The sequence below is a fragment of the Agelaius tricolor genome, unplaced genomic scaffold (assembly GCF_023055355.1).
Source record: "Agelaius tricolor isolate 1412-34295 unplaced genomic scaffold, bAgeTri1.0.p SCAF_2, whole genome shotgun sequence".
Taxonomy (NCBI): domain Eukaryota; kingdom Metazoa; phylum Chordata; class Aves; order Passeriformes; family Icteridae; genus Agelaius; species Agelaius tricolor.
This window is the reverse complement of record NW_027269262.1, coordinates 68,763,938-68,791,530: the sequence shown is the minus strand read 5'-3', so window position 1 is coordinate 68,791,530 and position 27,593 is coordinate 68,763,938. Positions and strand designations below refer to the sequence as shown.

At 42.2% G+C, this 27,593-nt stretch overlaps 1 protein-coding gene across 6 annotated transcripts; it reads right to left on the bottom strand.

Moving 5' to 3' along the window:
• Window positions 1-266: 266 nt before the first annotated feature.
• TMEM74 (transmembrane protein 74) lies at window positions 267-6,796 on the bottom strand. Of its 6 annotated transcripts, none has more exons than XM_071421367.1 (2): window positions 6,656-6,796; window positions 267-5,623 (listed from the first exon to the last, which is right to left on the bottom strand). In XM_071421367.1, exon 2 carries the CDS (start codon window positions 5,410-5,412, stop codon window positions 4,462-4,464), a length of 951 nt encoding a protein of 316 aa, XP_071277468.1. In that variant the 5' UTR covers window positions 5,413-5,623; window positions 6,656-6,796; the 3' UTR covers window positions 267-4,461. The 6 variants fall into 6 exon arrangements, with proteins under 6 accessions (XP_071277468.1, XP_071277472.1, XP_071277467.1 ...); XM_071421371.1 differs by having other exon boundaries at window positions 267-5,575; XM_071421366.1 differs by lacking the exon at window positions 6,656-6,796 and adding an exon at window positions 6,334-6,586.
• Between the last annotated feature and the right edge of the window lie 20,797 nt (window positions 6,797-27,593).

Here is a 27,593-nt window from a genome sequence, read left to right as displayed (position 1 = left end):
TGGAACACGAGTGCAGCAGGGTTTGAAGCTGCATTGCTTGGCACTTCTGTCTGGGAAGGAAAAGCAGCAGGGACGTGATGGAGGGGTGAGCTGGGGATGGGCTTGGTGTGCTGGCACAGCTCAATCTAACACTGCCTCTTCCAGGTGGCCCTGCTGCCTACATGGGCTCCATGCCACTGAGGACTGGGGACTGCACCCATGGCACGGAGGGAGAAGAGCCAATCACTGGAATCAGCAAAGAGCAAAGAAGCCCACAATGACAGTGCTCAAATTCATAGACATTTATTTTTGCCTCTGTACAGAACACGGCTGCGATTGTAATAAGGCATCAAATGCACTACTGAACAGCTCATGATGGACTGTGATGTTTCACCCCATTGTGAATCAGTCTTACAAAATTAAACCAGTTGCTTTCTTAGTCAGTAAACTCATTGCAGACAGATTTTGAAAAGAATTACAAAGACTAAAAAATTGTAAACACGTAAAAACCCAGCAACAACCCAGTGTAGCTTCCTAGGAGAGTCTTGGGAATTTCTGCCACGGGGCCGGCTTCAGGCTGGCAGGAGCAGGCGAGGCTGGTGGGAGACACGCTGGGCGTCCACAGCGTGTGGGCTGGGATAGTGCAGTGACAGCCTCTGTCCTGGTGAGCATCCCCAGCAGATGCCATGCAGCTCCAAATGTCCAGCCTCAGCCACGGCGTCTGAGCGAGAAAAGGGAACTGAGAACACGGGTGAGCAGGAGGGAGCTGTCTGAGCAGCAGGGAGCCGGACACCGGCAGCCTCCCTTCCCACAGCTCAGGGAAGCACGGACACCCCCAGTGGGAAGGTAGAGACCAGGGCTGGGCCCAGCCAGCAGACATGCCATGAGGTAGAAATTGGGAAAGTGTCATATTTGGCAGCTGGGGCTGGTCAGAAATACACTAAGGGCACAAATCCTGTTCTGTTTCCAGGGTACTCAGAAATCCATATTCAGAATCAGATGTTTAGAGGGCACCTAAAACCCACTCAGTATATGCCAAAATTTAGTTTCCCAAAAAAGGAGAAAGCTCTCCAATGAATCAAGTGACAACTTTAGCCCAGGCAGTGAAAAAAGCACCAAGAATTCTTCTACTATTTGTATTTTTAGAACATTTAAATTTTGAGCAGGGGAAGTCAAATCGCAAGGGTGCATGAGGGGGCAATAAACGTCCCTTGGCCTCGCCCTTTGGTACCATCTCATGTGAGGTGAATGCTGTGAAGGCCTGGCCAGTGGGTTCATACATTCATTTCCACCATCAGCCACCAGACAGCAAGAGCTTTGGTTTCTGTCTGTGTTTGGTTTCACAGCACGAGAACCTGAGAGTCCAGAGGTTTTATATTGCACCACTAACTCACAGCATGCTGCAATTTCTAAAGTGATCAGAGAAATGTCCCGAGCATTTTTATCTGATAAATTCCTGAGCTCTGAAGGCCTTCCTTCACCTCTTTCATAGCACACACTTACACCAAAATAAAGAAACTCTGTTAGTCCTGTTGTTTAAATTTTATTACTCCTTACACTTCTGCAGTGTACATTTAGATTATTAGGTTGAATAATATTTCCTTAAGATGCTCAGGGAAAATTTCAGGGTTCATTAAAGTATTGCAGGTTCATGATCTGTGACAGGCATTTTACAAAGTGTCAGAAAACTTCTCACTTGACAATAACATACTGACAGTTCCTTTTTCTAGTGCTAATAATCAGCATTAAGGCATGTCATGGTTCCTGCAAGAAATCTGTGATCCTTACAGCTTAAGCTGACATCTTCCTGCAATAATGGAATGTATTCCAATTTAATGCATATGTATAATAAAAAATAAAAATAATAGCTCTCAAAACCACCAGCCTCAGTTTTAGAGCTTCTGTCACATAGGTAAGAACATGGGGTCCAGGCAGGCGAAAGGGTTTTCATGCCCCGAGATGTCTGTCCCCTGCCTTACACCACCTTGCTGACCCCAGCTCAGCAACATTTGCCCTCTTGCTTGGCATGGCTTTCCCTGGGAAGGCCAGGCCCTTCCCATCCTCAGGGGCAAGATGAGAGGAAGTGATGTTCCCACTTCCCCACCTTGAGAAGTGTCAAGCTGTGCAGCCTGTGTTCACATACCTCACCCACCGGCCAAGGCCAGCAAAAGAGGAACCTTCCTGCTCTGCATCCAGATTCTCAGGGTAGTTCCTTCCTCTCTAGTACTGATCACAACAGGCTGAGGTAGCTTCCAGATATAAGATATTTTATGTAATTATCCTAGAGATTCAATTAGGAATCTCTGATGACACAGCCAGAAGGATGTAAGCTCTTCAAAGATGACTGTGGAGATGCAGGTCACTGCTGAGTTACTGCCTGAGAACACACTGTGTATCATGACATAAACTGAGAATCATTTACTGGGCAGCAGCACCCTTTAATAAGGCAGCTCATTTAATTATGCAGTAACACTGACCTCAAGCTGCAGTTGGAGCAGAGAACATGTGAAGCAAGATCTCTTTTGCAGGGCCAGTGTTACAGCCTGGGTACCACACAATGGAATTTGCTGACCAAAGGTGTGAACCTGGTGCAGGGCAGCTCCTTGGGACCTTGGTCACCTGCAGCCAGCAAGCACAAGGGACTGAACTAATGGAGGCAGACTTGGGTGCTGCACTTGTCTCCTGACAAAAACCAGAGAAGCAGAACAAAGAACCAAGTGGCAAAATAGTGTTCAGTCTCTCTGTGAGGAACCCATATTTCTGCCATCCACTTGTTATTCTGGACTTTGTGCTGCCACATATTACTGGGTAAAGAGGGCATAAAGGAAATCTCCTCCCACCTTCCCAAAAGAACTCTTCTCCTGTGTGTCACAGTGGGAAAAATTGTGTTATTTTAAAAAATGAATTATTTTAAAAATAATTCATATTCCTGATATTTTGGAGTTAACTCACAACTGAGAAGGCTGTCATAATGAAGCACATTTCTTGTAAGACTGCAGTCAGAGACTACACAGACAGAGGTCTTCACCCATGTTTGGCTTTGGCAGGGACACATACACATATAGCAGACATATACACATTAACAAGACATATATATATATATATATATATATATATATATATATGTATGTATGTATGTATGTATGTATGTATGTATATGTATTAACCATTGCTCAGTAAGAACTGGTTTTCCCAGCACTGCAAGAACACATCAAAGTTATCAATGCTCTCCAGAAAATGGCTGGTAATAAAAGCAAATACCATCAGTTGTACAGGCTTTTGGCTACAGTGCCACACAACTGAGATTAATAGCAACACGTACCCTTGATCATCCCCTATGCTGAGTTTCTTGTCAGCCAGTAAACTGCCTGATACTTAACCTCTGTATTTCCTGATGATTTATTCTTTACACATAAATTGGGGTTTATTGAACAAGTCTCAAGAGAGCTCCTTCCTGACCTCTCCTTGCTGGTTATGAGAAGGGTGAGAGCCTAGTGACATAAAGCTGAAGTTTCAAAAAGGACTAATAAGATGCAGACAGCCTCAGTATAAGCAAAGCCCTGTAGCTGAGCTTGAATTTCTTCTGGCATGTGTACCGAAAAAGTCTCAGCATCCCTATGCTTTTTCAGTCTTTGGGTCTTTTGAGACTCCAAACAAGAGGTCTGTTAATTCATGTTATGGCAGTTTTCATAGAAAGACATCTGTCCACCAGGAACTAAACTTCTTTTATATGGGTCACTATAGCTATCAGAAGTTAATGACTATCAATCATTGCTAATCTGAACTGAAATGGAGCCGCTGACCTCAAGCTGAAAGAGCCTTTTGTCTCCTACCAGCACCAAGAGCCATATGGTTTCCTGCCCTCTGCCTCTTATTTCATATTTTAAATAATCATCACTAATTGTACAATTATTTGAAAATATGGGAGGTTTGTGGCCAGCCATGACCAAGTGGTGCTCTTTCTTCCCATAGCTGTTACTTAATTGAAGAGAAGGGATCTGCTTAAAATTAAAGAATAAAAAAGCATCTCTTAATGAAATATTAGCCCTACCATTTAATTATTGGTCCTGCTCTTAATATTCTGTCAAGTAGAATGTTAATAATCTTGCAGGCTTCAAAAATTAACAGCTTTGAAAGTGTCAAGGTCATTCTTGTTCTATATGGGAGTAATAAGAAAATTATATAGGCAAGACACCAATGGAATGTTTTATATTATGATAAACGAGTATCTGAGGAACCTACTTATCACAAGTCTCTTTTTATTCAGTGGTTTTCATTATTTTATATGATTTGCATTTCATCTGGCACAGTTCCCCTTTACAACAAGTACTCATATATTGCAAACATTTGATTATAGAGCTTAAGATAACACCATTCTTGTCAGACAAATAAACTGCATCACCAGCTATCTTTAGCTGCATCTGCTTTCTTTAATGAAACATATTTTCCTGTAGAAATGCTGCCTTAAAAATCATGACCACACTAATTATCTATGGCAAGCACATCTTCCTCAACTAACGACAGCTCGAGCATATTATCATTTGCTCCAGACTTCATTCTAAAATTGAAAGATCCATACAGCTTTGCAGACTCCTTGGAGGATGCAAACCTGCTCCTCCGGTACAGCTCCCCTTTCCACATGGACATCATCAGCAGGCTGGAGAGCACCACGCCCCCCAGGGTTAAGAGACACAGCCCAGCGATAACACAGCGGTCCAAGTGAGCACCGATCCTTGCGCTCTCGTTCTCCAGCCTCTCCATCTCCCGGGCAGCCACAGTGTTGGGATCCACAGTCACATCTCTGGGTACCACGTAGGAAATTATCACCAGCAAAATGCCACTAACCAGGAACAAAATGGCACTAATGAATCCATAGTCAACGGATTTCCCAGCTGCTGCCTCCGAGGCAGCATCGTCCTCCTCAGAGACCAAGGAAGGAGAATCGTGTGCCCATTCAGGTGGCAGCTCCCTGCAGGAATGCTGCTGCAGAGGGGCATCCTGGCCACCTGTAGGAGTGGGGGGACTTCTTGCATGCTCCAGATTTACATTTTCATCCACATAAGTGAAGGATGTCTCGAGTTCCTGGGCACAGCAGCAGGCTTTCTTCTTCCCTCCATCCTCTTCCCTGGGCAAGCTCTCGGCTGGGTGGCAGGGCTGGGACGTGCTGGAGGGGGCAGGGTGCTCCTGGGGCGAGGTGCCCAGGGAGGAGGGCTGGGATGCCAGGGGGGGCTCGGCCACAGGGCCCCTCTGCAAGGGCTTGCAGTGCCGTTCACAGTGCAGGGCTGCCACGGCAGCGGCTGCTCTGGGGTCCACCTCACCCCCCTCACACTGCTGCTGCTCGTAGGGATGGGGGGGCAGGCTCCAGCCAGTAGTGGTGCCCAGGGGCACCTCTCTGCTCTCCTCGGCCAGGTAGAGAAGCTCCATGCAAGCCATCGACCTTGTCCCCACGAGCCTCACGTCCTGGGCTACGGCATCCTCCAGCAAATGCTGCCCCTGACCTGCAGAAGCGGCTTCACAGTACTGGCGCTGCTGTATCCCAGAAATTTTCTTCACCACTTTTTCACCAACGTTTTGTTAGGGACATGGCTTGTGTCAGCTGTTAAATGATTAAACAAATCCTCTCTGACTTTCATTTCTTTTCGGTCTGCAGATGAAATAGCACAGGGGGGAAAAAACAACAACAACAAAACCAAACCCGACAACCTCACGATGATACGTTAATGAACCAAAGGGAAGATAACGCAAATGTAATACATCAGCCCTCCTCTCAACTGTTTGAGGGGAGACAGCAAACACGATTGTTTTAACCACGCATTTAAAACTGCAATCCTCTGGCAGATCCAAAATCTATTAGGGAATCTAATCAACCTTTGACACCACTATCCAATTAAGGCAGTAAGTATGCACAGAGCACGGGATAACCAGAAAAACTGTGTAAAATGTCAGAGAAAAGATATGTCTGTTCTTTTAGAAGCATATAACTCCCATCCCCCCCTTCCAAATAAAGAATTTTACACTCAGATTCACAGACTAATTAGAAAGAAACACGCAAATCCCATGTAGCTCAATAATCCAGGATCTGTATTCTCCGGTGGAAATCTGATAATCCTATGGGAAAAGCAGTGCTTTCCTATATAAGATCTACCATTCATCTAAGAGCTTTTGGAATGAAATTATGCCTCAAAGACTGATGACTCAAAGACGGATATTACTTCTCATCTGCAATTAATTCGTTATTACCCCTTTCGCCTGGGCCCCATCCCCCTCGAGGCCGCCCGGTGTCACGGGGCGAAGCCTGCAGCCCGACAAATGTGTTGCATGCGTAGGAAACACATGTGCGTCTATAGCACATACGTGATCGCTCACAGCCGCTGCTCACTCACGCTCTTCTCGGGACCTCAGCGAGAACCGGCCGCGCTGGGATAAGCGATTCCCGCCGGCGCCGGGAGTAGCTGGATCCACCCGCCACCGAGTGACCCGAGCGATACCGAGGTGAGCGGCGCGCAGACACGCACGGGCACACACGCATCCCCGGCGGGCAGGAGCGCGCCGCCTCCTCCCGCTGCTGCTCCGCCTCCCGCTGCTCCTCCTCCTGCCCGCGGGGCTCTCACCTGCCCGGCGCGGCGCCGGCCCCCGCACGCACACACGGACAACACGGACACACGGACACACTCACCTTCCTCCTGCCCGCCTCCGCCACCGGCCGCACCCCCGCCCGCGCTGCTCCCAGCGACCCCAGGCGGCCCGGCCCGGCCCGGCCCAGCCCAGCCGGGCAGTGCCGGGGCGGGCGGGCTCCGCTCGGCACGCCGGGAGCTGTAGTCCGCGGGCGGCGGCGCTGCTGCGGCAGCGCCCGGAGCCGCGCCCGCCCCGCGGCCCCGGGGCTCGGGCGCTGCCCGCGGGTCGCGGCGCCCGGGCTGCAGTCACCGCACAGCCCCGCCGGGGGCCGGAGCGGCCGCAGAGCAGCGTCCGTGCCGCCGTATGCGTGCGTTAGCTCAATCATGACCCGGAGTTGTTTTCCATAGTCTTGGGAGCTCACGACTTACTCCAGGGAAAGATAAAATCAGATTTTCAAGTGATCCCAAAACTGCTGGAGTGGAGACGTCAAGGGACGTACCCTCTGCGCAAGACTTACTGGAAAATCTCAGGAGCTCTCCCGTGTTGGCAGATTGTCCACGCACTTCCTCTGGCCAGCATAAATGACTATTAAAAAAAAGACTGTTGCCAAAAAATACATAATAAATGAATGACCATTTCATTTTCAGTATGAACCTTCACTGAGTTCTCTTGCCAGTGTTTTTCCTTTGGCAGTGTTAGTGATAAACTAGAATAGGAAAATAAAGTATGGAGTAGTCTGAACTGAAGGTTTATCAGAGCTGAATACTGTGCTGTTGTGGAAAAACCAAGCTCTGGGGAGACAAAGAGCAAGCATGGGCAGAGGCACCTTTGTCATGGAGCTGACATGAGGGTGCACACAGAAATAAGAAGTGAGCAGCACCTGCCTGCATGGCTGTTGAGCAGGAAAGCAGAAGCTCAAGATGAAAAGTGAGCTGGGGAGGAACCAGAAGAGACAAACACAGACCATCTGAAGGAGTTGGCCTGACATCGGAGAACAAGGTCATTCTCTGTAAGGACTCTTTGCCAGTTCTGAAGCAATGCATTAAGCAGTCAAACCAGTTTTGAAGACATACCCTGTGAGACCCAAAACACCCAGTACAGAAGGTTCAAATCTTAGTGGGAGTAACTCCCATGAATGTCAAAATTACTTGCCAGGACATGGTAACAGTAGGGCACTCGCAGTGCCCATCACACAGATTGCTCGGTGCTCTGGGGTTCTTTGGATATAATTTCAAAGCAGCTCCAGGCAGTGTTTCCATTAGCAAAGTGCAGTTTCAATGCATTAAATAGTATATTATTCACCCTTTGAAGAAAAATTGTAAGGAGAAAATTATGGATTTGGGAGAATGGTGCAGGCTGTCCTTGGAGCTTTTTAATAACAGTGCCCTCTTTGAGATAAAAATAAAGGAATAAATAAAACATAATTAAAGAAACAAAAAAGCCTGAACAAAAAATTGTTCAAATAGTTTCAAGTAAAAGGAAGACAGAAACAAACTCTCTTTAAATCTATTGCACATTTTCATTTGGGAATTAGCAGGATAGGAACATACAGATGTTGGGCACTGACACTGCAAGCTGCACCTGCTGCATCTGATAGACAAATCTTAATTAAATGACTCACAGGAAAAAATATGGTGCTCAGCCCTGGCAATGCAGCCTGGAAGAATGAGAACACCTTTCCTGGGCCCTGGCACAGCCTCCCAAGTCCTTGGGTGGGTATTGTCTTTCTGACAGCTGATACAAAGGCAGGAAATTGTCTGCACACAACAAATGGTGTCATTCCTTCAAAACCCAGGAGCTACAGCATGTACTCTTGAGCACTTACTAGAGCCTTAGTTACTTGGTATTTAACCACACAAACATCTTGCTGTGCTACCGCCCACTCTCCTCCCCGTTTTGTGCCAGCGTGTGTTGGGCAAGTGTATTAATTTGTTGCTGAAAATTGTAGTCCCACAAACTATGGAGCAAACAGAGGGAACCACAACTCTGTCAAGCCAAGTGCTGTCTATTCTAATGTGCCTTCCCATGTGGTGCTATGTCTCCTTTTCCTAGTAGAGTTCACTCACTCTTAGAGCAAAATCACTGTCTAGTCACAATTCATATTACTGACATTTCATTTTCTTAACTTTGCATGCAAGGAGTTAACAGCATTTTCTTGTAACAAATGTGATTGTTGCCAATGCTGCGAGGTGTGGAGGTGGTGAAATGAATGCATAGCAACGTGTACTCTGCAAACACAAGTACAGCTGGTGAAAAGATTAATCAAGTAAGGGCAGGAGTAAGAATATTTGTCACAGGAAGAAAGTGGCTATGTAGAGCTAAAAACCAGAGTGATGGACACACAATGGGACAGGAATAAAAGACTGGAGTAGACTGTCAGAGTGGATGAGCCTTGTTCTCTCTGCCCTAGCCTACCACATAATACAGCCCTTTCAGACACTGAGCAGGGCTATGGTAGCAACACAGTGATAATATGGAATCTGACAGTCAGCTGATAAAGGTGTCTCCGTTGAGATACGTGCAATTAAATTTAAACCATGCCCTGGAGCATCTTGTAAGCTCTCCAAGTTGGCCCAACTGTAAATGAGCATGTAAACTAGGTGTACATGGTTTTTTCCCATTCTCAGTAACCTATGGCCACCATAAAACTGTAAGGAGGCTTGTGAGAAACTAAAGGTTGTTTCACACTTTCTGTTTGAAGCCTCACTGAGGGCCAGACCTGAGGGCTTTAGAGGAACCAGACAAAACTGGAACAAGTTTTCTGAATGGTACATCCCATCATGGTGTGATAGAGGATATTTTACTTGCTATCACCAATTCAGGGAGTTTTCCAGTGTTATATGGGATCCTCAGTGAAGCATTCCTCCAAACATTTTTATTCTTTTTTCCCTCTCTGTCTTTTAACATGTATACAGAGTTCTTCAATGATCTCATTTTCACAGAATCTTCAATTTATTGCCTTGCACAGCCACAGGACCTTGTGTTGCCAGTGGTCCTTGTGCAAGTGTTGCAGGACTGCAGAGCTTCTAAAATAAAGGGGCACTCCAGCCAGTGTGGCTCAGAGAATAATACATTCAGAGAAGTCTAGAGAGAGTATTGCATAAACTTCCCATTTCCACTTGAATAGATCATACTGTTGAGTAAAGTAAATTGGCTAGGGAGTCAATAACATGGGGCTACAGAAAAATTTAATGCATATTAGAGAAATACATGGACCTGTGTACTGGTCTGTGAAAAACAACAAAGGTAATAGATGGGAATGAAGATCAAAATCAAAAAAATAACAATTCACCATTTCTGTGTGTTTAAAACACATTACTGTCACAGATCAATAAATGTCACAGATTAGGTAAAGCAAAAGTAGACAGGAAAGCAGTTTAATTCTGCTTTGGTTGATTCACTAATGCACATCCATTGTACATTAATAAAGACACAATAAGTAAATAATTTTACAGAGATACAAGAAACCATAGATGTGTGATATGATGTTCCAGAATTGCCACAAGTAGATTAAATCCTTGATAAAGCTCTATGCTTCTCATGTCTGAACGTGTGAAATCATGGTTTGGGTAAATAGAGCTCCTGAGGATGAACAAAAAAACTCAGTCTTGGTCTTAGAGCAAAGGATCATCTGGAGGAGTAAAGGGCCTGTTGACCACTTGGAAAACACAGTAGTTGTAGCCCTACTCAGGAACTAGTGCAGGACAGTAGGAATTATTGAGCTGTCAGGCTGAGGTCTGCTCCCTGGCACAGCACCTGTGGAGCCTTTACTGGCCATTAAGGGCCAGGTCTGGATGTCCCAGGGCTGCTGTTTCCCACCTGCTCTGTGACTCAAGACAACCTAACCAACCCCACTACCACAGGTTTTATTGTTGATCCTGACCAGCCTCCCTGCTTTCCCCCTTCAGGAGCTCGTACTCAGCCGTTTTCCCTTCTGAATCCCCCAGCACCTGAGCACCCCTGTGTCAACAGACCTATCCTTGGCTGTGCCTTGATTGTTCTGGAGTCCTGCTGACTCTCACAGCTCTGTCTCAGCAGTCTGGGCTCAGGGTCCCCAGTGGGACATGGCCAAGCTGGCCCTGCTGTGCCCAGAGCAGACTGACTGCTGAGTGCCTGGATGCCACTGAGAGTGCCTAAGCCTTGGACACTGGGGTGCAGGAGGCACCTTCTGCCTCCCTGTGTGCCCCCAGAACGCTGAGCACTGAGCTGTATGATCTGAAAGAGCCTTGACAGAGCCCAAACAGCTCCTCCTTGCTGTGACCTTGGGATTGCCACGTGTTTCTTCTGCCCACTGAGGGGGAAGGACCAGCACTGTGCTGTCACCATGTTGTGAGAGCCAAAGTTACCATTCATTTCCCACTGTGGTCATACCTGAGACATAAAGGACACCTTTCTCCCATGGTCAGCCCACAAATTGAAGACTACAGCCCTGAACCCTCTGTGGCTGCTGAGTGCCAGGTGTCATGCACGTGACTGACTGCTGTCATTGCCTTTTTCAGGTGTTTTCCTGGATGGTTATTCTCTTCACTTTCCTGCACACTTGCATGGAAAGACAGAATCACCTAGAGTAATCACACATTAGATCTGGGAAATTTAGTCCAGCTGTTATTCTGTACAGAAAGACCTAAAAATACTAATTATAGAATGAAGGAATGTAAAGGGAAAGTGAAATAATAGACTACCCTGGAGGGAAGCCCAGGTGAAAATCAGAGGCCGCTTAGGAGAGAAATAAATCACCAAGGAGATTTTAAGCAAGGGATTTAAAGGATAGAGAATAGTGCAGAAATAAAAGGGGACTGCAGCATAATATGAGGAAACAATAGCTTGACCCATAAAGGTGGGGGGGGGGGGGCAGTTATCTGAATCTGGAAACAAAAATTACTCTTAGCTGTTGCAGCACACATAAAACTATGGGTGAAAGAAGAAAGTGAAGGCTGCAGTTTCTGACAAGGCAAGGACACACAGTCTTCAGTAATATATATATTGCTGGTGACAGAATGAGGTTTTATAGAAATTATCAGGAATAGTACACAGAGATTCTATATTATCAGCATCGTTAAGGAGTTTCTTCAACAGAAACATCAAAGATGTGTTCGCATTAGAGAGGTAATGCTGATAATTTATGGAATTTACCTCTATCAAAAAGACTAAAGGTAAAAAAATAGTAAAACCTTCTTCTCTTGGTAGTGCTTTATGTCCACATACTATAAAGTACATTGAAAAACTGAAATCAGTATTCCCATTTTAAAGGCAAAGAAGCTGAAACATGGGAAACTTGTGTAATTTGTTACAATCCAGGCAACACAGAACCAAAATCAAGGCACCAAAATTAAGATGAAAGCATTGGGCCTTGAGCTTTATTCCTCATTTCACCTGTTTTAGCCAACAGCAAAGGGCAAGCAGTGACTGCAGAGCGAACTCCCAGTTCTTTTCTTCATACCTAAGGGGAGAACCACTGGTATGAGGGAAGAGAGATGTAGAACTATTTTAAGCTCATAAATCATAGCATTAAAGATATGTCAGGAAGGTGTATCAGTGGGGTTTTGCAGATTGCTGGTGGTGATATTTGTATCTAAATTAGCAGCCATAGCAGCCCATATTTGAGAGAGTTCAAGGAAGAGCTCTCCTCCTTCTCTTTTTCTCTTCCACAGTCCCTTAAGCTGACTATCATGCTGAATTTATGTGTGGAGGAGAGCCTTCCCCATGTGTCTAGTCCTGGTCCCCTACAATCACTGTAGCATTTTTGCAATCAGCTTTAAACAGGCCAGGATTTCTTACTGTCCTTCCTCATCTAATAATGTTGAGGTTCCTTCTAGAAGAGTGTCAGCAAGGAGTTGTAAAAAACCCTGGTGGAATTTAACACACTAAAAGCTGGAGTAGATAAACCAAATGGGAAAGGTAAGACTAATCACAGTAATGCAGGCCCTGACAGGTCTGCCAGACTCTTCCAAAGGCAACATTTCTTCTACAATACTGAAAAACAGTGAATGAATGCTACAAAATAATCTGCAAGAAGCAATCCTTCTACAGAGCCACATGAATGAGCTAGACCATCTATGTATTTTCCTCTCTGACATCCAGTGATTTGATCCTGTTTACTTTCCAAGGGAGTGTGATCAGACTGAAATTGGAAGGAAAAATATTTGATCTTTTTGAACAGTCAAACCTTTAAAGTCCAGCCTGTCCCCTGAATTTTGAGAATGCAACTAGAGGTTTTTGAACAAGACCTCTATTGATGTCTGGGGCCGGCATTGCAGACCAAACACCCACAGAGCAATAAACATTTAATTCATCAGATATGGTTAAAAAATTTTAATATTCTTTTTCTTGTCACGTAGGCACTGTTCAGATTCCTAAGGAGGTTCTACTTGCTGTCCTCCTTTGATTGCCTTGGAAGAAGGAGGAACATTCTTCTTAAGGCTGAGCTTAAGAGAGGTATCTGGAATCAATAGTGATAAATAAACCCTGACCTCATGGTTTTGGTTTTATTTTAGTTAGGAAGCATGGAAGGAAATATGATGTCATGCTCTATATTAAACCAGCTCTCTGAAAGCTTTTAATTGCAGTGGGTTTTGAAGCCATATATTCAAATGGTGACAGCACACTGTGTTGGCTCCTTCACAAACAGAAGTCTTAGAGAGTCACATGCTGCTAAAGAAAATGTTTTACACTTTTCTGTTCTTGACACATCAGAGTCATTTTTATCTGGTTACTATGTTATGCATGCAACAGAACTGCAATGATAGTAAAATCTGTGATGTGCAGGCAGGACTGCAGGCACAGTATGAAAAAAAGGCAGGCACTTACTTGAGCAGTTGAAGAGCTCCTAATACATTATTTATGGGAAATCAATATTTTTTGTAATAAATACATACACATATCTATCTATCATCCATTCATGAAAACAAAGATGTCTCTATCCCACAGTTGGTGAAAAGAAGAAAGCAAAATGATAAGAGACCTTAGTTCACATTGGCTAATTACCAAGTGTTCCTCTGGCAGTGTCTGGGGAGCCAGCACAGACAGGTTGGGTTTTGCAGGAAGGTTGGCTCTTGAAAAGACAAAGATCATTTTTAATTTGTGGCAAAGACCTGGTTCCTGAGCAAACAGGTCTCCATTACAGAGCCCTGAAAGCTCTCTTCATTGCAATGGGGTTTATTTCAGTGTGAGACAGGGACAGGTAGCTGAGTGTTTGGTGAGAAATGCCTTGGTGTGAAACCTCCTTGAATGGAATCAGAACAGGAGTGTTGGTGTGGAGGAGCCTAGAAATGGACTCTAGCAATCCAGGCACCCCTAGGGGTTGATTAGTGCCTGATCAGGCTCAGCAGGCAGCTTGTGGGTGCAAGGAGATCCCTGCAGATAGAGAGCTTCTCCTGGACAGTGGGCATCTGGTGGTGGATGAGCAAGGAAGGAGGATTTGTTCTTACTGCATGCTAAATGTATTACTGTGTTGTCTTTCCATGAATATTTAATTGTACATTTTCTCAGAGTCCTCATGATTGGGTAGGTCAGACCTAATGAGGGCATGTGGTTTTTTGGCACTTCTTGGGTGGGGATTAAGCTTGGTTTAATAATTTGCTTCAAGAGATGTCAAATACATCAAGGCTACTGGTTTCTGTTCTTATTAACCACCTGGCTGAGAATTATATGTACACATTATAGTGAGGTAATAGGAGTTCTTTGGTTGATCTTACTTCTGAGGCATCCGTGCATGTATGCACACAAAGGTACTCACAAATAGCTATGAGGAGTTTTTCATGGAGAGTGGGAGATTTGGAAATGAATTTCCACTCCTTTTACTCCAAGTGACACATTCTCCCCCACACAATATTATACATAAAATGAAGCATGGAGAGCTATTTTCCCAAACAGACGGAAATGATGTTTTTTGAGGTGGGTAGCTGCATTTCAAAGCCAGAAATCTGCATGGAAGAGATTTGTACAGTGCCATCTGGACAAGTTTTTAATTAATGTGGAAAATGAAAAATTAACAGGGGGACTAACAGTTTCTTCATGTTCAAAGACATAATCCTGCAGGGAAAAAAATACCCATGGTTATACTTCCAAAGGATTAATAAAGAGCTTCTAACATGGGTATATAAATATGAAATCAGACTAAGAAAAAAATATTTTAAACATTTATGATTACTTTTATTAATTTATTAATTTTATTAATTTAGAAAAATTCTATTTCCTTTAAGAAAAGATAACAAGAAAGGATAATAACAAGTAGATAAAGATACAATTCTGTGTATTCTGAATGAGGGATTTTTTCTACCTAATAAAATAATAATGATAACATTAGAGGAGGAAAGAGGGAGAGGAGCATCACTCTGTTTTGGGGCACATAATAGGAGTTTATCTATCTGTTCATTTACATTGCAATCACCCTTTTTGCTACCTAAGGATCAGACAGTAATAAAACATGGCAAAACTGGAGACTGAGTTTTCTGCCTGTATTCTGAAGTTTTGAAATACAAAGTGTATGAAGACTATTTAAATCACATTACTTTTCAATCTTTGAGAAATATTGTCACTTTTTAACAACTGATCTATTTCTTCATCTGATTTTCTGGTGATCCTTTTAAACCAATAGTGTTAAAATCACTATTTTTGGATGATAGGAGAAATCAAAGGGTACCTGTGACCATGAAAGATTTTATTCAGTTTGTCTCAGAACAGCTATAACCTTCTCTATCCATATATATCCACATATTCTTCTTATCTGCTGAGACTTGTTTAATGAGTTCCAATCTAAGAGGGTGTTTTTATATCGTAAATTAAAATTCAGCGGTTTTGCTACGATTCTGTCTTGTCCTTTTCCTTCCTCAGCATTTTCTGTAACAATTTTATTAACGTTTTAATGATTTTGAGATCTTGGAATAATATTGCAACTCACAGTTAAACTGAAATGATACTTTTTTCCTTTTTTTATGTTGGAGAAAAAACAAGCAGCCAGAAGCTCTGCAAGTGTGAAACCCAAAGGCAGAGGGAACATATGTCTCCCATAGGAGCAGGAGTTAACTGATTCAATGTGAGTAAAGGATGGTAAGATTTCAGCATGAGGCAACATCTTGACTTAAAGTGAATCACTCTCCAAACTGACCAGAAGTTGGAGCAGAAGGAGAAAAGATTATGACTCTGATATTTAGGTTATCATGAAGATACTTCTTTACTCTGCACTAACGCAATTCTTTAAATCACTTAATAAACACAAACATCTATGGTAAAGTCTAAATTTAGGAAATGTACATAAAGCACCAAGACAATGAGTGTTCAGGAGAAAAATCTAAATTTATTTCTAATATTATACAAGTTTGAAAATTACATTGTGTTTATTTAGCATGTTAAAACCCATGAAATGTAGTGTATGGATTAGTGCAAGAGATTCTGTGGCCTCCCAGTAGGTTCCTACCTACTTGGGCATCTTCATTCTGTGCAGACAGCTAAGACTGTCTTCTGTTTCCTGCTGAAATTTTCTGACTGTATTTTTAACTGAAGATTTTCCCCTGACTTGCTCTACTACTCAACCTCAAAAATGATCTGGATCCAGTGGAGTCAGGTTTGGCAGTCATCTGACTAAATGTGGAGCTGGGACACAGACTTCTACTTTGAATCAGCTGTCTTGACGATGGTTGTAGCTGGGAAGACCAGCCCAGCCTGTGTAGGCACTTACTTCAGAATTGGGTTATTGGTGCACCTAACTGACTGTGATTGCTCTGTCACACACTGTTATTCTCACTGTAGACAGATGTGTTTAGATCAATCCCACCATAATTGGGTAGTTATAGTTAATTTTCAGGGGATTATGGTAAAAATCTCGTTTTAAAAATGCTGCCTGCCTCCTTGTCAGGAAGGATCCCCAAACCCCATGCCTGATCTGGAGTGAGGTGGCTTCAGTTTCTCTCATAGCTTGTCTTCTCTTCCTCATGGCTCACTGATTTTCTGTGTTGCTCTCCTCTCTGCTTCTTCCATGCTTCCCTCATATGTTGAATATGACTTTACAACAAAGAAAAGAGAATGTTTTCACCTCTATGAGCCACCACTACACAACTGATGTTTTGCTGAACTTAATCTATTTTGAGCCAATATCTGAAGCATTGCTTTGAAGAAGAGACCAGGTCTTCTTGTGAAACCCCACTTGGAGTACTGCATGCAGTTCTGGTGTCCCCAGCATAAGAAGGACATGGAACTCTTGGAGCAAGTCCAGAGGAGGGCCACGAAGCTGATTAGAACACCAAAGCACCTCCCCTATGAAGATATGCTGAGAAAGTTGTCTGTTCAGCCTGGAGAAGAAAAGGTTGTGTGGGGACCTCACAGCACCTTCCAGTATCTGAAGGGGACTTACAGGGTTGCTGTGGAATGACTCTCTGGAACTGGAGTGACAGGACAAGGAGTACTGGGTACAAATTGAAAGAGGGGAAATTTAGGTTAGTTTTAGGAAGAAATGTTTTACTTTGAGGGTGGTCAGATACCCCTCTGGGAACAGGTTTCCCAGAGATGTGGGTGCCCCAATCCTGTCACTGTTGAAAGCCAGGTTGGAAAAAGCCTTGAGCAGCCTGGTCTAGTGGGAGGTGTCCCTGTCTATGGCACGGAGTGCTGGGGCTAGATGATCTTCAAGGCCATTTGCTACCCTTTAACATTCTATGATTCATTCTGTGATTCTGTGATTCAATGAAATGGGTATGTGGCAGTTCCACTAGAATCTAGAATGATGCATAAGAAATAGCAGTTTCACTGTGTTGCAATAGTGAATGTATTTTGTGGACCAATGACTTGTGTCCTACTGACTGCCTGTTATTCCACTGTTGAGTTTGTAAATCCTCAGGGCAAGTGTAGGGTTTGTGTTCCTCATCACCTCATCATCCACATCCCCCTCTAAAAGATGGGTGGATGGGTGAAAGAGAGAAATTACCTGACTACTTTGCTCTCTGTCTATATATATTTATTCATATTTGATCCTTATTCTGCAGAGCACAGATGCAGCTAATTAAGGAGGCGATCAATACCCTCACCAAGTCACATGTGACTATAAATTTGCATTATTTGCTATTGGAACAAAAATGAGTGAATGGATTTTGTAGGTGCAGAGATGCCATTTTGAAGATGTGAGCATTAAATAATGGAGGTTGCCAATTAGACAAGGTGTTAAAACATATGTATAGTTGCCAGCATATGTATACTCTCACTCTGCTTATGTGTTTATGGTGCCTTTTGGATATGAGCCTAGAAATTACATTTTCTTTCTTTCAACGTATATTCTTATGCTAAATTGCATTTCTGTTTAACAATATTTTTTCTGCTTACAACTTCAGCTTTTTATTTTTTAAATAACAAAAATAAAATAAAAAACCAAAACCATAAAATTATCACTTTGAATTATGAATATATATCGATGGGTCAGCACCACATAAAACTTACTTACTACCCAGGCTATACTGAAGGCTTGATCTGAAATTTTCTATATGTATGTACAAATGGTGATTTAATCTAGATATTTGAAAACATGCAAGCATTTTACAGATTATTTTGGGCAGAAATATGTAAGAAAATATTTAAATTATTTTTGGAAAGTATGAATTGTGAAAGTAGTTTGTTGTAGATGATGATACATCATAAATATTGGTGAACATTTAAACATGCATTCACTTTCATGCAAGTGTTGCAAGATGATTTATGCATTTCTGGAAATGCAGACACTCCATTTTCTTAGAGTCTGGAGGTAATGCCAAATGCCTGCACATTGCAATTCATGCTGTGTGTGTCTTTGGCTGCAGCAAAACAGCAGCTTGATTTAACTTCTGTCTGCAGGGTCCATTCTAACCCCAATTACTGGAGAAAATAGCCTTACTTACAAATGTTGAATTTAACTTCGCAAATAATTCTTCACAACTAGAAAGTAGAGGTATGCAAGTAGTTACATTGTTCTCTTCTGCCACTCTATGCTGTGTAATGTCTATCCATTCTTCATTTAAAATAAATTCATCTGCTATTGTGGAAAGATGCTGTTAAATAAAGCTGATCTTGAGGCCATGAAGTTATCTGAATATTGTTTGATGACATTGCTGTTGTTCTCAGTCTTTTTAAGTTTTAGGAATTTATTTCTAAAATTGCAACCCGGAAAAAAACTGCAATATAAAATAAGCTACTGTCTTTGATTTCTACATTTTAGGTGATGTTTCTCTGGAAGCAGGAGATGTAATTTGATGGAATAATTGAAGTTTCAGAAAATAAATTTCTGTAGAAACTTACAGAAATACTCATCATATATTTAGGTAGATGGTAAAGTATGATTCTTTCAGGCTTCTTACATAAAAAGTTATTTTATATAGATTTTATGGTGTTCAATAATAAATCATTTATTTAATGAAAGGTGTCCGGTGCTTTAATATTGTTGAGAAGAGTATATTTTATAAGGGAGGGAAATTGTAACCATTCTCCAGTTAGAGTTCCACTGAGAACTCTAACCAGGTTTTTATCCTTCACAGAGAGGCATGATGAAAATAAAGTGGATCAATACTGAATAGTGAAGAAAGAGAACAGCCATACAGAGATACAGGGTTAAAATAGCTTCACAGTGATGTTCAAACATCTCTGGAGATGATGTCAGAGGAAAGGACAGAATGAATCAGTCAGGTATCTAAATACAGACTTTTGGTGTTGGTTTAGCTACCAAATAGCAGTCATGACAGCAAAACTCAGAATGTTTAGAACAACAGCTAGGTGTAAACCCCTAAAGTACCTAAAATGGCACTAGACATCCATCTGGCAACTGAATCCCACCCAGAGAGCCTACCTTGATATGATAAACAATACCAATGCCAGTTTAGAAAACAGATTTAAGTAGATAAAAAAATCACATTTAACCTGGAGATCTCTTTTGATCAAGGTAAAAAACAAGTTCTTGAAATCATGTGTCAGAATGATTATCATTGTCTGAAGAGCTGGAGGAAGTTTGGAGGCTGCAAAACCAAAAAGTGAATTTAACCAGTTATGCAAGACATGCCTGAGGCCTTGATAGCATCCCTTTTCATTGTGACTGAGTGCCTCAACAGGCTCATATTCTGCTGACAGAGCAAAGAGCTCTTTTTCCTTGAAGAATTCTAAATTATTATCTTATAAGACAGGGAGAAAGCAAAACATGCTCAGAAATTATTGGGCAGTTTGGTGGACTAATGCAGAGAAAGATCAAAGCATGCCTAAGAAAGAGGAACTAATCTAGCAGGAAGTTTGAACAGGTATGAAAAGTTCTGCTGCTGGTGGGTTTTTTTTTGATGAATCTTTTTAATTGTGCTTTTAAATTCTTGTCAATGGTATTTAGAGAACTCACAGGATATCCTACAGCATGGATTTTTTTAATGGGAATAAGTAAACACCACCTAATTTGATGGAGCAAGGTGATTTTTCAATAAATGTGAAAAAGCAATATAATTCATCTCACAAAATGTCATGCTGGCCTCTTATGCTAAGGCAAGAAAAAATTTGCTACAGAATATCCTTCTTAACTGTTACCATCTTCTAATAGAAGATAAATCCCAAGTGAAAAAACCCCCACATTTTTACCCAAAAAAGGTACAACCCTCTAGGACAGGATGTTGAGGTCAGCCAGAAGCCAGATGTGAAGGTCTCCTTACATTATCAGTGTTGTAAAAGACTGGAAAAAATCCCTCTTGGAGAAGATGCATTGGATAGCCAAGAGCACCTTTACTTGATGCAGAGAAATGTCCTTCCCTGGATCTGCACGGCTTAGAGAAGCCCCGTGTCCTTCTAGGAAAAAAGAGAAGCCAGTGGATCTGTGGCAGTGGTGATCCAAAATCTGTGGCTTTGAAAACCCCACTGGGGCTTAGCTGATGGCACAGAAGTTCACCCAGGGCAAAGTTAGATTTTGTTGACTGGAGATACCCTAGCTGGGCAGATATGCAATGATGGGAGAAGGGGAGAATGGGAAAAAGGGGAGAAGGAAGTAGCAATCCACTTGATTGCTGAAGGGATCAATATGATGTAGATGGGAATGGTCTTTTCACCCTTATTGAGACCCTCATGCTTTCCTCATTTTTGTCTGCATTTGACTTTAGGCCTTTGTCTGATATCAGTAGCACGTTTCGCAAAAGATCATCCTGCTCTGCTTTTCTACTCTTCTAAAAAGGAAGAATTAAATGTGAATGTGTATTATAAGGTTATTTGGTTGTTCCAGTGCCACTACCAATTTAGATGCAGTACATTGGCTTTTGTAATTTTTATGCAATGCTATTGATGTATGAATTTCTGGTTGTAATTTACTTAGTATAATGAAGGCAAATCAGGATAAAAAAGCCCAAACAAATGACTAACAGAAAATTTATATTCCAATTCTAATGTCTATATTAATATACATTCAAATTATTTCACTGAAGCCATTGAGAAATATGCCTATGTTTGTTAAATAACCAATGATTGAATGATATTTTGATTTTCATGTGCTTGTTCTCATCCTCATTAAGCCTTTATAATGCCATTTGGGCTTATAATATGTAAGAGAATGTTATTCCACTGAAGAAGATATTTCATTACTACCATTTAGTACTGCAGTGGGTGGAGTTTTTCCAGTCCAGAAAATTTCATTTTGACATTTTTTCAGGTAGCAAATTAATCAGATAGAAGATAGAATGGAATTTTAAAAACCCCAAATCAAACATCTGCTAATGTTGTTATTGCCAGCTTCTAATTCAGCATCGACAAGGGTATGTCTTTCACAGTGGAAGATTTTATTTTTCAGTTACTGCGTGCTCTGAATGAGCTCAGAATGAAAAGCTGAACAGGCATTGTTGACATCCATTCTGAGCAATTGAAATGTTAAAATAGGGGTACTTCTACACTTCAAATCCCCAAATCCACCCCATTGCCTGAACATTGCTCCACTGATAAGCTTGCTGATGCAAAGTGCAAGTGTGATCTTCCTCTCAGTCACAGGGTAACTTGCATCTGAAGTTTTTTAAGGATGTTGTCTGTGCTGTGAAGCAATTCCAAGGCATCACAGGAAAATAAGAGGTTGCTTTGACAAAGTGAAGAGATTATTTGGTCTACCTGCTCATTTTTCAAGTTCTCAAACTTATTTGAGAAATAATAGCTTCCTCTAAAGCTTGCAGGGTTTTTTTCCCACAGGGATTCTAAAAATGGCCTCTGTTCCCAAGACCTCTGTACAGTGACATCATAGACTGACTTGCTTCTAATGGTTTTAGGATCCTGAGCACACACAGGCTCAAGTTCTGTCTCTAAGCCTTTCCTGCCTGCCTGTAAGTACCTCCTCATTTTCAGAGGAGGTCAATCAGTAAGCACTGGTGTTTTGGTAGGGTTTCAGCTGCCTTCATCTGGTCTCCACTGTCCCTGTTGTGCCTGAGCTTCTGCCAGGAGCACCCCGTGCTGTGTGCTGGGGAAGGCGTGCAGCACATGCAGCTCCACAGAGGAGCTGTGCTGCTGAGCAGGGACAATCCGAAGTGGAAAGGAAAGCCACGATGTTGTTCAAGTTTATAAGGAACACAAAAGAATAGAACAGCTGGAGATCTAGGGCATTCTAGATGACAGTGGCATTTTGAACACACGCTACAATTATTTCTGCCTTTTTGAGCTTACTCATGCAAGCCTCAGAAGGGACATGGTTAAGAAATTCACTTACACTGGAGTGAGGTGATGCTATGACCATGTCACTCTTCAGCTCCTGCACAGTGCCCCATGTAATCTTCACACAACTGTTCTGCAGGGGCAGGGCTGCAGCAGCAGCAGATCTGGGACTCAGTGCCAGCTCTGGAGTAGGCAGCTGGTAAGGCAGCATCACCATGTCATTTATGGAAAGATTTTTCTCTACAGACATTTGGGAGATACACACAACATGTTGAACAGTACCACCACATTTAGGCCTGAAGTTAATGGGTGCTATCACTGCTCAGCATCCCTGAAAAGCAGCAGGTTCAGGAAGATACAGATGGGCTTTGGTACTAGCTGGTTTAAAAAAGCTAGCCCTGTTTGAAATATTTAAGTGTTCAGGCAATATGTACAGGCAATGAAAATATTGGGAAACGCAACAAATAAAGAAAATGCTGAAAATATTACATTTATTAGTTAATATAATCAGAAAAATAATAATCAGTTAGCATATTAATTAGCTAAAATTTTACATTTCTTACTCACTACTATGTATTTTTTGTGTTTATTCTAGACAATACTAAATACCAGTCCTTGCACTGCCAAAGCAGTGGGCAGGCAGACCTTGGCAGGACCGTGCTTGGAATGGCAGCAGGAAAGTGGGGCTGCACAGTCCAAGAAGCCTCTGTGAGGAGAGCAGGATCCTGCACAGCACCATCCCAGGACTGTGTCTGCAGGGAGGGACTTCCCCAGCCTTCATATCTGGGAATCAATCATTCCCAGCATCATCTCTGTAAATCACTGCTCCTCCTGCGGGCCGTGCCAGCCCCAGCGTGCCGCCGGCAGCCGGCCCCGTGCCGCCGTGGCACAGAGCCTGTCCCAGGGCTGGAGGAGCTCCCTTACCCCCAGTCCATCTCAAGGAACTCTGCCATTTCAAATTGTTTGAAGCAGATGACAACCAGATGAAAACCAAGGGTGGGAGGCTTTTAACATTGCATGCGAAAATTGTGCCGTGACTTTTGTGAGCCAGTGCCTGGCCAAAGCCCCCAGTGGCATTGCCTGAGGCTGGCAAGGGGCTGCAGAGACCTCCACAGTGGCCAGGGGCCAGCACCAACTGCAGCAGAGAGGGACTCTCCTCTTGCCTCCAAGCAGAACTGAAATACTACTTTTCCTCAGAGGATGACATGGCTTCATGAGTCGATGTCCAGGGTAAAATGGTAATAAAGGACTATTTGGAAAAGTTCTGTAAGAAGCATTGCCTGTTTCATGTGTTTAATCCATGAAGAAAGTATCTGTGATTTATTAAAGTTTCTAGTCTCTTTTTAATTATGTTTCAATTAGTTTGCTTCATGAGTACTTATAAATAGATTTTCCCTGAAAAATGTAATGACTTAACGTGACTAATAGGCAATTCGCTGAAAAAAAATTAATGGTGCCTTAAAAGAATAAACTGGTAATGAAATTCTTTTATTAAAATCAGATATAAGGCATGATTTATAGGTATTGCCACTGATGCCAAAAGAATATGCTTTTCCTCTCTCCTGAAAAACCTTCAGACTTGTGACATGGTGTCCAAATGCAAGCAAATACAGTTATTGCAAAAGGGAATCCATGGAAGTTACAGCTATTTTTTATACTTCCAGATAAAAACCTTTTTTGTTTTTTTTTTTTTTTAAAGAGACTATACAGAATCATAGAATCATAGTGAATTGACTTTTAAAAGTCATCTAATTCTAATCCCCCTGCAATGAAATCAAGATCTTAGTATAATCAGCTGAAATTATACAAATATATGCATATGTTTCCTTCAAGCAAAATCCACAGCTAAGTTAAAGGTTTTTTGGGGATGAGAAACATTTTTATAATAGAAAATTGTGAAATAACACTTGTCTTTTTGTAAAATAAAAAAGGAAGACAAATTTGTCACAGCTAAAATATATTTTCTGTAGCTGGGGTATGTTGTTTATTCATTTCTAAGTGATAACCTTCATGGTTGTCACTTAGATGGTTTTAGATTCTTCAGAGAACCCACCTGGTACTTGAACTCTCTCTTAAGGTAAATTTTTAACACTTTTTCTCATCAAGGCTCATACATTCTGGAAACCAGAGGTAGACATAAAAGGCCAAGTCAAAACCCAAAACAACATCCAGCAGTTGCTAAAAGTTGACTAAATTTCCTCAGTTACACAGACTTGTGTGACTGAATTAACTGAACATCACTGAAGTTAAAAACATAGTTTAGCTGAAAAGTTTATTGACAAGATCTCTCTGTGCTGCAGAAATCCTTGGAAGTGCTGGAATTGGTTGAATTGCATGAGGTGCCTTAAACAGAGCACATCTTAGCAGCAGCTTTTACTTTCAAAAGTAATCGAGCAGGGGATACCAAGAGGCTTGTATTGGCCTTCAAATTATCTACTTGTCTTATTCAAACTTATTTCACATGCTGATTTTCTGGCATGGGCACGTTTAGACCCATCTGCTGGAGTGCCTTTGTGATTCTTCACATCATAAACTGATGCAGATGAGCAAAGCACCAATCCCATTTCAATATATGTTCTGGGATAAATGTACAAAACATGCATATACAATCCTGTTAGGAACAATGAGCTGCAAATTTTGTCTATGTGCTTCCTGAAAAGGGCCACAGCACTTGGCCTTGTACGATGAGCAAACACTTTTTTCCTTAGCTGCCTTTCCTGCACTTTTCTGGTTTGGGATTTTCACAGAAAAGCAGCAGTTCTCTGATGCACACAGTTATTTGGGAGCTTAGCCCTCTGCACAACCACTCTCTGTGACAACTAGAAATAACTGAATTTTCAATGCAGTTTTCAATACAGTCTTTCTTTGTCACTCTGCATGATGACTTAGAATAGCAAAGTTTTGACATTTTTTGTCAAAAACAGAAAATGCCAAAACATGACTATCACATGTTTAGGATGACTCATGCCTAAATCCATGACTTCCAGTCCCAGCTAGAGCAGAAACTCCCTCCTTCTTTATTCTCTCTCTCCTGTTCTCCTAGAAAAAAAGCAAATAGTACTGATTTCCTCTCTTCCTCTCCATCTACCCAATATAAATGACAGTTTCACAAATGGATCACATCTGCACCTGATCAATATTTCCCCAACACAAAAATAGGACTTTGAAAATTCTGAATAAACTAGCATAATGACAAACAAATAAACAAGTAAAACCAATTATCCTGAAATGCTGCATAGAAAAAATAAGGAGATGGAAATATAATTCAAATGGCAAGAAAAAATGTCTATCTGCTAATTAGTTCAGAGATTATTTCATCAAACTCCAAACCTGTATGGGAAAACCCATTCTGAAGCAGCTCCTAAGATGGACATTCAAGTAAAAAGGCTCTTTAGATAACCTCTTCAAGGCAAACTACTTTCTATCTGATTCTAAAGGCAAAGATTGGCATCAGGGCCTGTCGATATGCACTCAGGATGACAGGTAAAAATGTATGGGGATAAACCCTGTGACAGAAAGGATAGCAGTGGATGGATCAGGGAGAGAAGTTAATGTATTTGCCTAAGCAGAAACTATGCTTGGGTGATATAGTCCTGTTTTGTATCCTCAGTTCATTCTGCTTGTCATATGGCTTGCTGCAGTGAGTGGCTTCCAAGAGGAAGCCACCCCCCCCCAGGGACTGTGGTGTAGGACTGCGGTATGGGGTGCCCCAGGATCAACGGGAGATGCAGTAATATGGCTTAGAAATTAGTGAGAATAAGCAGAATCCAACTCATAAGGCATCTACAATCCCACTTTTGCTAACTAAAATAGTATAAAAGGGATAGAAATGTGATCAGGCTCCAAATACGTTTTCTGTGAGGGCCAGAGGGAATGATTCTGATAAGAGGGGAAAATATAAAGGATGTTTTTCTGAGGTATTTATTATATTGAAATGTAGACAGAGAAAACCTAGCCCTGAAGAAGTAGAGGGATTTTAAAAAATTTATTTCAGCACATTTCACCATCTGACTAAACTCACTAAACTTCCCAAAATACCCTTTCAGACCCATGTGATTGGCAGTGGGGTGGCTTCAGATGTACCTATTGAAAGACAGTGAGTTCATCTTCAAGTTCAACATCTTCATTAGGAATCATTTGTCTACATGAGAAAAGAAAAGGGACATGGTATTTCACTTCATTTGCCTCTAAGAGAGATGGTCTGAGCCATTCGCTGTAGTTCAGGCCCTGACATTATTCACTGTCCCTGCCTGTTCCAGTTGTTGGAGTCCCAATTACTGTCATGTTAGTGGAAAAAGAGATGAAGGCAACACAGAATATAGGATTCAATCACCTTTGTGCTTGTGATGTGTGAATACAGTTCATTTCTTGCAGAAGTCATGTGGTGTTGTTCCTGCTTGCCCATGGCGGCCACATTTACTTTAAAACACCTGATCTTTCCAAGGCACGATGAGTTCATTAACTGAAGATATATTAATGTATTAATAGGTATTAATGACCACAGAAGAAGCTGTTACTGTCTCAGGTTTTAGCCTGGGATGTGCCCCATGGGATTCTGACTTCTTTAACTGAAATGAGCCGTTTTGGGTGCTCAGGGTGGTTGGTATGCCTAAGCAAGGGGATGAAGGCCCACAATGAGAGGTTAATAAACCCAGCATGGAGCATGAGGCCACTGCTCTTCTCCTCCTCTTCCCATCACCACCTCCATGACCCAGCTCAAGGAGTGTCAGAACCCAGGAAATTCCTCTGGCTGCCCTGGAGGGCTCGGGCCCCTGCTCAGGGGGCTCAGAGACCTTGGCACAGAGCCCAAGACCCCGGTGCCTTTGATTTAGCCCTTGGAAAAAAAGACCAATTACCAACCTTATATGAAGAATTACAAGCCACGAAAGTTTAAGTAGAATGATAGTGAATTTATCACAGGGTGAAAAAATAGATTTTGGGGTTTTTAAAATGGGGGTTCAGTGGGCAAGATGGAGAAATCTGGGCATGTCCAGCCTTTCTTCTTTTTCTTGACCTCCATCTTCTGCTGTGATGTTGGCACTTTTAGATTGGTTTAGAGTAGAAGCTCACTATCTAACATAGGTATTGGAAAGTAATTGTAAATATTGTACATGCAGTTTTTAGTATAAAAAGATAACACCGCCCCGGGGCAGGCCGAGTCCCTTGGACTGGCTTGCTGTGTGGACCTTGGCAGGTCAGGAGAAAGAATTTTATAGATAAGATACAAGAAACAACCTTGAGACCAAGAAATTAAGAGTTCTGACTCCTTCTTTGACCGCTTGGCTGAGAAAAGAGATTTTCTAATGTATCTCGGGGTCACTCTGACCAGCTAGAGATTCCAAGAAAGGAGTACAACCTTTATGTAGTATGTGGAACTTGTAGTTGAAGTGGCAACAGTCTCT

What these genes read in the sequence shown, in the direction of transcription:
- TMEM74 (XM_071421367.1), bottom strand. Translation starts at nt 5,412, where the DNA reads ATGGCTTGCATGGAGCTTCTCTACCTGGCCGAGGAGAGCAGAGAGGTG.